This window comes from Opisthocomus hoazin, chromosome 8 (assembly GCF_030867145.1).
Source record: "Opisthocomus hoazin isolate bOpiHoa1 chromosome 8, bOpiHoa1.hap1, whole genome shotgun sequence".
Classification (NCBI taxonomy): Eukaryota; Metazoa; Chordata; class Aves; order Opisthocomiformes; family Opisthocomidae; genus Opisthocomus; species Opisthocomus hoazin.
Window position 1 is genome coordinate 69,739,656 of NC_134421.1, and position 12,642 is coordinate 69,752,297.

General features: G+C 44.6%; 1 protein-coding gene across 2 annotated transcripts in view; it reads left to right on the plus strand.

Moving 5' to 3' along the window:
* The first annotated feature begins 268 nt into the window (after nt 1-268).
* Nucleotides 269-12,642, plus strand: part of ITIH5 (inter-alpha-trypsin inhibitor heavy chain 5) — a 52,300-nt gene continuing 39,926 nt past the window's right edge. Inside the window, exons 1-5 of one of the 2 annotated variants that reach the window (XM_009942573.2) lie at nt 269-478; nt 4,470-4,514; nt 8,493-8,656; nt 9,873-9,980; nt 12,252-12,502. In XM_009942573.2, the coding sequence (XP_009940875.1) occupies nt 359-478; nt 4,470-4,514; nt 8,493-8,656; nt 9,873-9,980; nt 12,252-12,502 (688 nt within the window). In that variant the 5' untranslated portion in view covers nt 269-358. Of the gene's footprint in view, nt 479-4,469; nt 4,515-8,492; nt 8,657-9,872; nt 9,981-12,251; nt 12,503-12,642 lie in introns of those variants that run through there. The other variant, XM_075428993.1, reaches the window with a different exon arrangement.

A 12,642-nucleotide genomic window follows, 5' to 3' on the forward strand; every position in this document is an offset into this window, starting at 1 on the left:
AAGCCCCAGCCTTGAAGCGTGTCCCGAGGGGGTGGGTGGGAGAGTGCTTTTTCATACAGACTGTGGCATCGGCCATTCAGGCTTGCCCAATGCAATGGCTGACCCCACGAGGAGACAGCGTGACCCTCCGAGGGGAGCAGCTGCAGGATGGAAACCCTGCCGGGATCCCCCGCAGCCGACCGGAGTGAAAAAGGGGCAGGTCCCAAGCTGGGAAGGAGGAGAAGAGAAGAGGGTGGGTCATCTCGCCTGCTGTCAGCCTCCTCGCAGCCCGTCCAGCAGCGCAGGCAGCAGCCGAAGGCAGCGGGACTTTCCTCCCACCTTCGGGGCACGGAGCCCCGGCCGGCTCTCCCCGTCCACCATGATCCTTTGGCTGTGGCTCTGCTGGGGCTTCTCCACCTCGGCGGGGCAGCCCGACTCGGAGCTGATGGCGAGGTACCTGGAGGAGGAGCTGATGGCAGACTATAGCATCATGGAGCAGGTAAGTTCTAAGGAGGTCATCGTTGGGGAGCATCTGGTGGCCGGGGCTGGCTTGTCGCCTCTTAACCATCAATATTGACGTGCAGCGCAGTTTGCTAAAACTGCATTTATTGCACCCATCCCTGCAGCGTGCCCACGGCTGCGGTGGCAGCTTGGCTCAGCGGGAGCTGCTTCTACTGATGAGCAAGGCAGCTGGTGGAGGTGCTAAGCCAGGAGAGCACCGGCACCTTCCTGTGCTGGGTGCTCCTGCCCAGTGATGGGTTCAAAGCTGACATCCCCGCAGCTGTGCTAACGAGGTGTTTTGCAGGGACAAGGGAGTTAACCCAGTGTCCTGGCTTCGTGCCAGCCTGAGTAATTCAGAGTATTTCAGGCTCGGAGGAAAATTTTTCTGCCTATGGTGTCAGCCTTACTGTACTTGATTTTTAACTCATGCTGGATGAAATGAACCCCATGAATTTCAGCTTGTAAAATGCTTCTTGACTGGGGGAGGAAAAAAAAAGTATTCTGCAAGTGAGGGCTGTTATGTTGTGTCATTGTGTGGCTTTGAGATTTTTGGGAGAAAAAGGGTTGAAAGGGCAATGAACTTTTTGCAAGTTAGCAAGAGAGTTTGGGTGATGGTTTGGGAGGCTTTGATTTAAAAAGCTGCACTTCAGATCTGTGCTCACAACCTTTGGGTCCATACCAGCTCTCATGTGTGACTTTGGGTCACTTAAGGTATCAATCAGTTATCTAAATTTGATCAGATCTGAGAGGCTTTGTAGTATCAGAGGCACCCATGTGGGACTGGCAGATACGAAGCAGGACCTATGGAAGACCTATGCCTTGCTGGAGGCCAGGCTGGATACCCTAGCATCTCTAAAATGTCAGTGAATGCCTGTGTTTGGTATCTTCTGCCATACAGTGAGCGGGAAGAGTGGGACTCTTCACATGTATCTGTACCCGTCTCAGAGCTGGTCGTTCAGGTGCTCACCCCACCCATGCTAGAATGGGAAGATTCTCTCTCCAGAAGTGCCCACATGTCTCCACTATGAGGACCTCAGCAACTTTGTTGTTGATCCTGATTGCTGTGAACACATATTCCTTCCTGGGGAATTCAGCCACAAACCAACATTTTCTTGCAGACCCACCTGTCCAAGTGGAAGAGAGTATCTCCACCGCTGTTCTGCCAGTGGAGTGGTATCTGGGAACACTCACTCATCTGCTTTAGGGTGAAAATCAGTTGCAAGGCTCAAGCAACTGGCTCACAGTGTTGAAGTAACCTGGCTGATCTTGTTTGAGGCAAATAAGTGTGTATTCACAGGAGCAGTGTTGCTGGCTGATGATTGGCAGCAGTAACTTCCAACAGAAAAGCAGTGATGTATAAATAGAGGTGGCAATCTAGTCCACTGGAACAGCCAGATCTAGAAGAGGACATCTGTCTGTCCTCATGGAACATGAGCCAGGTTAAGAAGAGGCAAGTGCTTCCCTAAATCAACATACTACATTCCCTATAAGGAAACCTCTAACCAATTCTGGAGAGCATGTAAGGCAGTGTTTAAATGGAAGGATCTTCCTACACAAAGGCAAGTACAGGCACAGGTCTCTGCAGGACCATTGTATTTGTAATGAGTGTGAATTACTTGGTGCCTCATCCAATGGTTGACCACTCTGCTAATGTGGTTGACCACTCTGCTAAAGTAGTTGACATGGTTGCTAGTTATTACTGTTGCACTAGAGATAGTTCTTCTGGGCAGCTCTTCACAGGTAGTTGGGTTGCTACTGTCCAGCTGATTCTCTGTGTACCATGCTAAGACTAGCAGATGGCAACAGCTGTGGGGTCACTACTAGCAATTATTGGGCTTTTATGAGTACTTTGGAAGGCTTTAAAGCTAAAGGTTGATGGTAACTTGGAAATTCTTCCATTAGATGATGCTAGCAAAAGCTGGCTGATTCAAAACAGTTCAATGGACTGATCAGTATCGTAAACCCTGCAGCAGTGCTTTGGTAGTAGTCACGAAATTCTAGCAAACAATACTGTTATCTGGTGATCCTTAGCTACACACCGATGTCTACTGGTTATCCTCAAGTCATTAGAAGGTAGCTTTTGAAGAAGCCAAGTCATACAAAGCCTTTCTACGCAAATAAGCAAGCAAATAAAATGAGTATGTGGTGGGGAAAGATAGAAAACAAATTTCCAATTTCACCAAGTAGACAGTAAAAACCATTGTGACCGTTCCACACAGGACAACGGGTAGATTTGTTCCAAAAGGTAATCCTTTAGTAAAAAAAGTACTGAGAAGCACTGATCTCTCATTGCTGCCCCTGCTCTCAGCAGGACCACCTTCACAGACATTTGTCTGGCTTGTTCTGAAGAACGTACAGTGATGGAGACTCTGCAGCCTCTCACAGCAGGCTCCTGAGGTGCTTTACTTGCCGGAGATAACAGACCCAGACAGAAAATTTCTTTCAAAATTTAAACTGTAGAGAATTCTCCTCTCCTCTCCTCTCCTCTCCTCTCCTCTCCTCTCCTCTCCTCTCCTCTCCTCTCCTCTCCTCTCCTCTCCTCTCCTCTCCTCTCCTCTCCTCTCCTCTCCTCTCCTCTCCTCTCCTCTCCTCTCCTCTCCTCTCCTCTCCTCTCCTCTCCTCTCCTCTCCACTGAGAATTTCCCGAGGGAGCTGTTTACCCTTGGTTCTAATGTTAAAACACGTTGGCTAAAATAATGCATAAGGAAATAATAAAGATTCTAGCAAAGGAGACAAATTTCTCCATTGGGCTTTCCTGAGCTTTTCAATGCATGATATAAACAGACATCAAATCATATCTTTGGCAACGACTGCTGTTATTTCAGTGTAAATCAACAGAAAGGGCAAATCAGGTAAAAACAGATAGCATCCCTCTGCTCTCTTGAGTTTCACTGACATTTTAAGAAGTCACTTGGCTTCCTTCCTTGACAAGAGACTTGTACTCTCTGTTTTGGGGAGGGATTTGGTTTGGAGATGTTGCTAAGCTGAGACTTACACCATGTGCAGGGGAGAAGTCAAAGGAGTTGTTGTTGTAAAGGGCAATAAAATGAATATGATTGCTTTGTCATAGGTGAAATACTTCATTTTGCAAAAAAATCTGCAGCTGAGTTCAAATATCTTTATTGCTTTTTTGCTTATAACTAGTGCTTTTCTGTCACTGAGCAATAAATCCACAGGACCTGTGGAGAGTTTTTAGGCAAAAGATCTGCTGTTGCGGTAATACTGATCAAGCTGATGTGGTAGCATTAATTTACTCAAGTCCTCCCGTGGAGCGGGTTCACATGTGCAGCAGAATGGGGTTGTGCTTGCTAAGCTCCAACACGTGGGTGCTAGGTTTTAACCTGGTCGCTGCTCAAGCTCGAAGCAGCCACACTGTGTTGAGCTGCACACAGCCTCAGGTGTCTGGGCTCATCATACCCTCAGCCCTCTCCCTGCCCAGTGTCTGTAACCCACCATGGGTGCCAAATGCTCTTGCATGGGTGAAGACAGCTTCTGATCTGGGGAATGGGCTTTGGCTTTTAATTACCTGAGGAGGTAGAGGGGCCCTGTGTGACGTCTGATGAGCATCGTGGACCATCTAGCAATCCTTCTCACCATGTGCCATATACCATGCAATGGGCCAAAACCGGTGACACAGAGCCTTCGTGTGAGTCCATAGGAAGCTATAAACGAATACACTTCCAGGGCCAAGACACAGTGTCCAGGGCTCAGGCTAAGGGCTGAGGTTCCTATCTTCACATAGAGGGTCTCCTGACAAGTAGCATTTGCAAAACACACGGTACCTCCTCGCCTGCGAGAACCACATTCCACTGCTGAGCTTTGATCGATGGGTCTGTTAATACAGAAGAGATTTAGGTTTTAATTTTAACCAGAGGAACATTTGAACCTAGCCACGGGTGACCAGTCACACAAACCTTTGTCTGAACTTAAACAAGTGACATGTCTTCTGTAAGTTGACCAGGCTCCATTAACTCCCTTAACTCTTTGCAGGTTGCACGCCGTGTTCCAAGACAGGCCAAATTTTTGCAGAGGCTGGTACGTATCATACTGTGTCTTTATTTTACCTCATGGAATCACACTTGCTCTATGTATATATGTGTGTGCGTCCCTGTGCCCAGGAATGAACTCTGTCAGTGGGTGATGGTAGGGTAAGATTCTAGGTATAAAAATCTTCATTTTGATCAACACAACAGACATAGGTTCTTGTAACACTTTGCAATCCATCTTCTCGACCCCAGATTTGGACAGAGAACATTCAAAGTTACAAACCTTAACCATGCAGTGAACAGAAGCCTGATGAAATCTCGTCGAATTTGAAGAGAATGGGAGAGTTTTCTTTGAAATATGAAGATCTCTGTTTTCTCTGTCGAAAATTTACTGAAGAAAGGAAGAAAACAAGGAAGCCGATATCCTTCTTTCAGCAAGGGAACCTAAGCTTTAGACGTACAGCAAATCTGTGAGATCTGGCTGTCTTTTTGCACTGGCTGCTGCATGGCAAAGATCAAAACTTTGGCTAAAGAGGCAGCCAGGGAAATTGCTGTTCATGGCCAGCTATTTTTCTGGCTTTTCTGAGCGACAGGATCTTCCCAGTTGAGAACGGGAGGAAGTCATTTCACACACCGAGCAGCCATGATATGGTAGTAGCTTCGGGTCCCTTTGATCTCTGACAGATCTGAATCAGTAGCCTAGAGGAGAGCACCTCTCAGACTTATTACCAGTTTATTACTTCTAATCTGAGATACGGTCAATTTGTTTTGATGAAAGCAACTGATAAAGGTAAAAACACAGAGTGTATTTCACTTATCTTCAGCTTTCTTCTGTCTTTCCAAACATTTGATGTAAACAAGCATAGAATCATTTGTTTGGCGAGAAAATTTCAGCTCCCAGTTCATCATAATAACTAGGACACCTTCATGAAACATCCAGCCAACCTGCCTCATAGCAGTGTGCTGATATGCTGCCTTGGCATTCCCTAGCTTTATTTTTAACAGGGATAATAAATCACAGTAATAATAATATTAAATGAATGGTTTGTTTTTGTTTTTTCCTTTTTGATGCCTCTCATCTTCTGAAGGCCTTAATAAAAAATGAAGAAAACAAACAGGCATTTGCACAGCTGTAAGTCAGAGCATCAGTTGCTGATGGATTGTGCAAGAGCTCCAGGGAATGCACAAGAATCACAGACTGGAACTCGGGCTGCCCGCCAAGCCCGACCTAGCAACCTGTTTGGAAACCGCCTCTGCCCCCAGCGTTTATATTTTCTATATACAAAGAATGGCAGATCCCTTCCAGGGATGGGAGTATGAATCAGTTCTTTCATCCTCTGTTGTATGCAAAGCCCTTGTTCAGTGTTTTCTTTCTCCAACAGCAACTCCTAATCACCAGGAAGAGGGAAAGGTGTTGAATATCTTTTTTTCATTTGTTTTTCCAGTTCCTCAGTCTGTGAGGATATCAGAGCTTGAGCTTGTTCAGTGGGACAGAGAGATCGGACAGAGATCAGTTGTAGCCAGCAAATAGTAGATTCAGCAAAAAACCCTAAGTGATGTGGTTGTTCATGTAAAATACCATTAAGCTGTGGAACTCCTTGCTACAATATGTTATGGATGCTAAAAATTTACAAGAATTCAAAAAGCAGCTGTGTAAAGTTGTAGAAGAAGAATTCACAGAGGTTTACGCAGCACAGAAATACCAGCCTTGGCTCAGGAGATCCTTCAGCCACAAATTACTGAAAACAGAGAGAACATTTGTGGGTAGTATCAGTGCAGGTTGGACGGATTTTACACTCTTCTCTAAGCATGTACTGTTGATCTCTGTCAGTGATAGCTTACAGGGTTAGAACTGCTTTTGTTCTCACCCAATACAACCATTCTTATGCTTTTGTCATAACAGGGGCAAGTCCATGTCTTCTGTCATATTCTACAAACTTTCCAACTTCAGGTGAATCCTTCACTGCATTCACAGTGTTAGACTCGGTGTCAGATCTGTCACTGAAGAACCACTTGTATCTCAAGCGAAAGGCAAAGGGCTTGATCCTCTTTTGCTGTTGAGCTGTCAACTGTGTTTGAACCCACAGCTTATGATGAAATGCAGAACATGGGAGTGGATGCAGAAGATCTGGAACCAAAGAATTTGCTGTAGTTTCAGATTCTTTTACTTCTGTTGTTAAATCCTCTATACATCTTGCTAAGCCACAGGCAATTAGTGATGTGGAAGACTGAATGAAATGTCAGCTCATTGTATCTGGAAATGTTCCTACAACACTACTTCTGATCAAAACTCCTCATCCTCTCCACCTTCAGAATAATGAGACTAGAAAGCCATGCTCATGTATCAGGGAAGGTCCTAAGAGCAGCAGGGTCTAGTTCTAATCAACAATGACTGAGTAAAAGCCACTAGTGACCTAAGGGGAGGACATTAGATCCGAGCAGATGTGTTCTAGTCTAGATCCATCGCACTGAGCTGTCTGAAATCAGTGAGACGAATCACACCCTAAATGTGCTGATTTCTTGCCATTGTGCTCCGTGGGAGGCGAGCCTGTGGTAAGCAGGATGATCATGGACATAGAGAATATCACATATTCTCCAGCTGTTCAAGATATCTATCATGATTAGGTTCATCTGAGACACATTTATTAGAGTCTTTCCAAGCCTTAAAAGTGTAGACAGGTGGGGCTTTATTCGAAGTCTATTGACAGTTTTGTGTTTGTTTCCACTGGATCCTCATTCTTCCATTTGCCTGGAATTCACTAGCCCAGCAGCTTGGTTAGTTGGGTGCTCAGTAAGAATACTGATTCTGATGCCATCAGCTACTGCAGAAATGTTCTTCTTTCATACTTCTACAAACACTTGCTGCCTTTGTTAAGCCATTTGTGAAAATTATTTTTGTTCAGGAAAAAAGCCTGGAAGTGCAGCTGAAGAGCATGTTCTTGTCTTCACAAGTCTTACGTGGCTGTGACTTTTTATCAACCTCAATAGGAAGTCTCGCTCTATTTGGCTTAGTGAAGTTGCTCTGTATTTGCAATGTATTTTACCCTTTAGCTTCCTTCTGCTTTTGAGGATTTCATCTTTGACTGTTTAAGGCAACATACAGAATTTTTTTTCATGGGCTGCTTACAGTTAAATACACTGAAGTCTTCCAGAAGGAAAACTATTGAGCTCCATGGAGACACTGCTGTCAAAAAACATGTTAGACTGGAGAAATGCTCCAACCCAGGACTTGTGCACAAAAACACATTCCCAAGAAGCAGAAATTGGCTTTCAGCTTCCATTGCTACATCATGTGTCATTCATTGCAGTCTCTGCTGCTTCTCTGCTGGAGGGAATCCAATGTGGGCTAAAAGGCTTAAAATATTTTGCCTGAGACGTCACGGTGTCAGTGTTTCTTATTAAGTCTTTTCCATCCGTTTTCTGAGACCTCCAGGATGGATTTTCAGCAGAGGACAACTCAGTCGACTCCATTGACAGCTAACTTACGAATTTGATTGTATGAATTTGAAGACACTGCTTCATACACGGTGATTTCAGTCTTTCAAGAGGTCTTACATCTGCTTTTGTGCACAGTCCGCAGGGCTGTTTCTCTGACATCAGTTCTGGACCCTATGGGGACATATTTTAGGCTTCTCTTCACAGGCCATAAGGGACTAATCCTGATCCTCTCACATGGTTGGAGTTGAAGGGTGTAGTTTAGGACACAGGTGGATTTTGTCAGCATGTTTCTGGCATAATCAGAGCTCTCATCCCACCCGGACCCTTCCCAAGCATTGGGGAATGACTGTGGCTTTTGCTCTTGTGTGTGAACAAAGGCAGTGACACGTCTCTGGTTTACCTTTTGCAGCTCACCTGAAATTTCGAGGGCAGGCCCACCTGGCCTGCCGTTGACTTTTTTTCATAGAGGAGCCTAATACTCATAGGGTGTTTATTTGCTTTAGCGTATTAAGTATTAAACTCAGCAAAGTACTGAAGGGGTGAGTTATCTAGCTGTCCGTGTTAATAGATAACCTTTTGATACCTACAGGAAACAAGGCCTCGGATGTCCGAATTCTCTGTGAAATCCACAATCATTTCTCGATATGCTTTCACCACGGTTTTGTGCACGATGGTGAACAGTGGGTCGGAAGCACGAGAAGGTGTGTTTGAGATGCAGATCCCAGCTGCAGCCTTCATCTCCAACTTTACCATGTAAGTAAGTAATGCTGACGGCCAGGTGGAAAATGTTTCTCCCATCCCACAGATAGGTCTCTGAGATTTCAAAAACTGGCTAATCTGCAGTGTGACTGTATCATCAAGGCCTTTTTGCATTTCTTTGGGAAAAATAAAACCACACATGAGCTATACTCCATCCAAGACTGGACATGGCCCCAAAGCACAGAGAAAGTTCTTGGATGACAGGATGCTAAGATTCAAGTCCTCAATGTAGATAGGGAAGAAAATTATTCTATTTCCCATCTAAGTGTCTTTTAACAACTTCTTTCTCCTCCTCCCTCTTTGTTTTAGACCAGAAAATCTCTCCTAGCCCTCAGAAACCTTTGCAATTCAAGTTTCAGCAACACAGGCTCACAATAGTTATCTCGCCTGACTGACTATGGTGCCTAAGGAAGTCCCTGTTGTTCCAGGTTCTCCATACTGTCAATGGAGGAGGACAGTCAACAACAAGCAGATAGTTTCACTTGCTGCTGGAGGTGCTAGTCATTCTCTGAGGATAACAGAGCAAGTAGAGGGCAACCAAGCTGATACTGAAATGACTCGCTAAGGAATAAATTGGTTTCAAAAACGTTTGGTTTGGTCATACTCAGATCCCCTCTATGGGTAGATATTGGGGCCATAACTTTGGACTTGACCATAGCAGATGGAGGACCAGCTCTTTTAGAAAGACTTCCATTTGGACTGAATAGGAGGAAAAGCAGTCTTTTGCCATCGGCCAGACAAAACATATGTTAATGGCTGTTTCATTATGGAATCTATGGGCCTGTAGATCATTCCCAGGGAGAAGCATTTTAGTTAGGGAGGCAGCTAACTGAGAGCAGTCATCCTGAATACTGCCATGTGTATTGACACAGATGGTGGATCTGAGAACAGTAGAAAAAAAGTTCTCGTTGGGATTCTTGGCAATTGCTTTGCTTTCTGGTTTGCATCCTTGTGCTCTGGAGATTACCTACTGAATTGTGATTTTAGAGAGGTAAACAACTGGACTAAAAATGTACTCTGCTAGTATAACCAGCCAGGGAACCTCTATGTTGACTTCTCAGTGACTTAAGTGGACTCCAGGAGAGTTACAGCAGCAGCACACTTAGCCTATTCACATGTGCACAGTCTGTGAACCCTTCTGCAGCAAGCTGTACTGCTGTCACTGTATATGGGTGCAGAGTGGTCATGCTGACATCTCTGGTCTCTCCAGGAGCATCGGCAACAAGACTTACTATGGGGAGGTCACAGGGAAAGAAAAGAAACAGAGCAGTGATGACAAAGCAAGGCAGAAGAAACCTCCGAGTCCTACAGATGGAAGGTAAGTGTTGTGCATTTGTCTGCCTGCTGGGAAGCAACATACTCTCCTTCCACATTTATTTTGGCTGTTTTGGCATACCCATCCATGGATTTATAGGAAGAAGCAGCTAAATGGAACATTATGTTCACTGCCTGGTGTCATGCCCATGCTACAAGTCATGTTGTAGTGAGGTGGGTGTTGTTGTCTTCTCCCAAGTAACTAGTGATAGGATGAGAGGAAATGGGCTGAAGTTGCACCAGGGGAGGTTTAGATTAGATATTAGGAAAAATTTCTTTACTGAAAGAGTGGTCAGGCATTGGAACAGGCTGCCCAGGGAAGTGGTCAGTCACCATCCCTGGAGATGTTCAAAAAACATGTGGATATGCCACTTCAGGACATGGTTTAGCAGACAAAGTGGTGTTAGGTTGACAGTTGGACTTGATGATCGTAGAGGTCTTTTCCAAACTTTATGATTCTATAATTCTATGTAAAATTGCATGTGGCCTTTTCTAGCCCTGTTACACAACATTTCACATCCAAGATGCTCCAGGATGTATTTGTCAGGGAAAGAAACCTTGTTACTTCCTGAATCACAGACAGGAAAATTAAGGCACACAGAAATTCAGTGAGTTACAACTTCAAGACTACAAAGTTAGTCAGTGGTAGAACCACACGTCGCCTTTTGCACTCCTGTGTACTTGCCTTGTTCTTGGTGCTTGACTGTGTTTAGTCCTCTTGGCCATGTACTGGCAGAAAATCCCATTCCTTTAATGATCTAAAATCCTGTATGTTCACCTGAATGCACAGCTTCAGCAGCACTATGGGCTGTTTTCCCAGGTGCCTAAATTCCCCCAAAATGTCTTTGAAAGAGCTGTACCGTGGGATGGATTTTGCTGCTCTGGAAAATCCTACACTATTTGCAGTTACCTCGGATAGTAGCACTATTCCAACACAGACTGTGATTTTCAGACCAGAAAAATGATGAACTGTGGGGGGAGAGAGAGAGATCTGAACTAACGAGCAATACATGGAGAATAAAGAATCTTCATTTTCTGTCTTTTATAGAAAAACTAGAGAAAATTGAATGAGATGATCAGATGTCAGGTTTAAACCAGCCAAAATAAGGTATTCTTCACATAAATTGTGTTTCTTGCCACTGGAAATTGTGGATGCCAAATTAAATGTGGGTTTAAAAAGTGACTAGACAAATGTATGGCAGGAAGAATCCACCATGAATCTTTAGCAATGGATGCTGTCTCAGGATCCAGACACAAACTGGTAGAACCTGAAAGAGTGGAGGAGAAGAATCACTATATTTCTCTTGTCCTGCCCTGTTTCATCCTCTTCTGTAGGCGATTATTACCTGTCATTGTTACACTACTGGTATGACCCAGAGATGTCATTCCAACTGTCCTAAAGGCATTAAAAAAACAAAACCACCTTTTAATAAGTGTTAGCGGAATCAAAGTCTCAAATCCTTTCAGATACTCATTGAATTCTGGGCATCACCAAAATCTCACATCAGTGAGTTCTGAAGTTACCGCTGCATGGCATTAAAAGTTTCCATTCTTGTTATGCAGCTTTTTTATTTTCCCTTCACCAATAGTAGTGCCTGGCATTGTATCAGTGCCTGGTAGCTGGACGCTGCAGTGCACCGTATGGGAGGCAGAGCATCTTAGGTTGTCTCTGTCTAACAGAAGGGCAGGTGAAGCCAATAAAGGCTAAAGGTGGGAATTCATCTCTCTTCAAACTAGCCAACAGAAAGCTGACTGTCAGTTGTGTGCTGGGTCACTGATGGCGCGCTGTGGCTAATTGGAAAAGTCCTTTTAGAGAGGTCTCCAGTGGTGAGGAAATAGGGATCCTATTTGTCCTCATTGAGTATGTAGCTATAAATAGGTAATATTAGGGAAGATGAATTCATTTGTACTTTGCTTAAGATATTGCCATGAGTCAGCAGGAGAAAAGTCAGGAATTAAATATGGGTCTTGCAAATCCTCTGTGTAAGAAACCAAGAGACAGCCTTTCCTCTGGTCCGGCTCCATGTTATACATGTCTGTCATATTCCTCTCCGTAAGCAGTCATCTCGTCTTGTAAGACCTTTCCTCCAGTGGAAACCCACTATGTGCCCAATGCTTTGTGAAGCATTACGGTGTTTTCTTTCTTGTTGCCTTCACATATTCAGTGATAGGAAATACTTTTATTGGACCAACAAAATCCAGATTTGGCATTCACTGGACGAGGTGGTGTGTGATGTGTATGGGGTGTGAAGGTGTCTTTGGATTTTCCTTCCAGGGAGAATGGCTATGAGACATTCAAGGCTTCTGTCTTCATTCCTCGCAAGATGCAGGCCAGGTTCCTACTGCATTATGAAGAGCTTTTGCAAAGGCGACTTGGAAAATACGAGTATACAGTCAGCATCAGGCCCCAGCAACTTGTGGGGAGATTACGAGTGGAGGTGAACATCCTGGAGAACTCAGGCATAGTTTCACTGGAAGTGCCTCCCCTTCGAAACAGCAAGCATAAAGGCAATGGGAAAGCTGCAGGTAATGAGAGATTTTTTTTGACCTGAGGTTCTATGACTTGTGGGGCCTTAATCACTTCTCAAGAACTGGGTTGGCAGTGTTGGGAGTTCTCCAAGGCAATCTTGGATAATTGTGTAGACTGGTGTTTCATTCACTTTCCC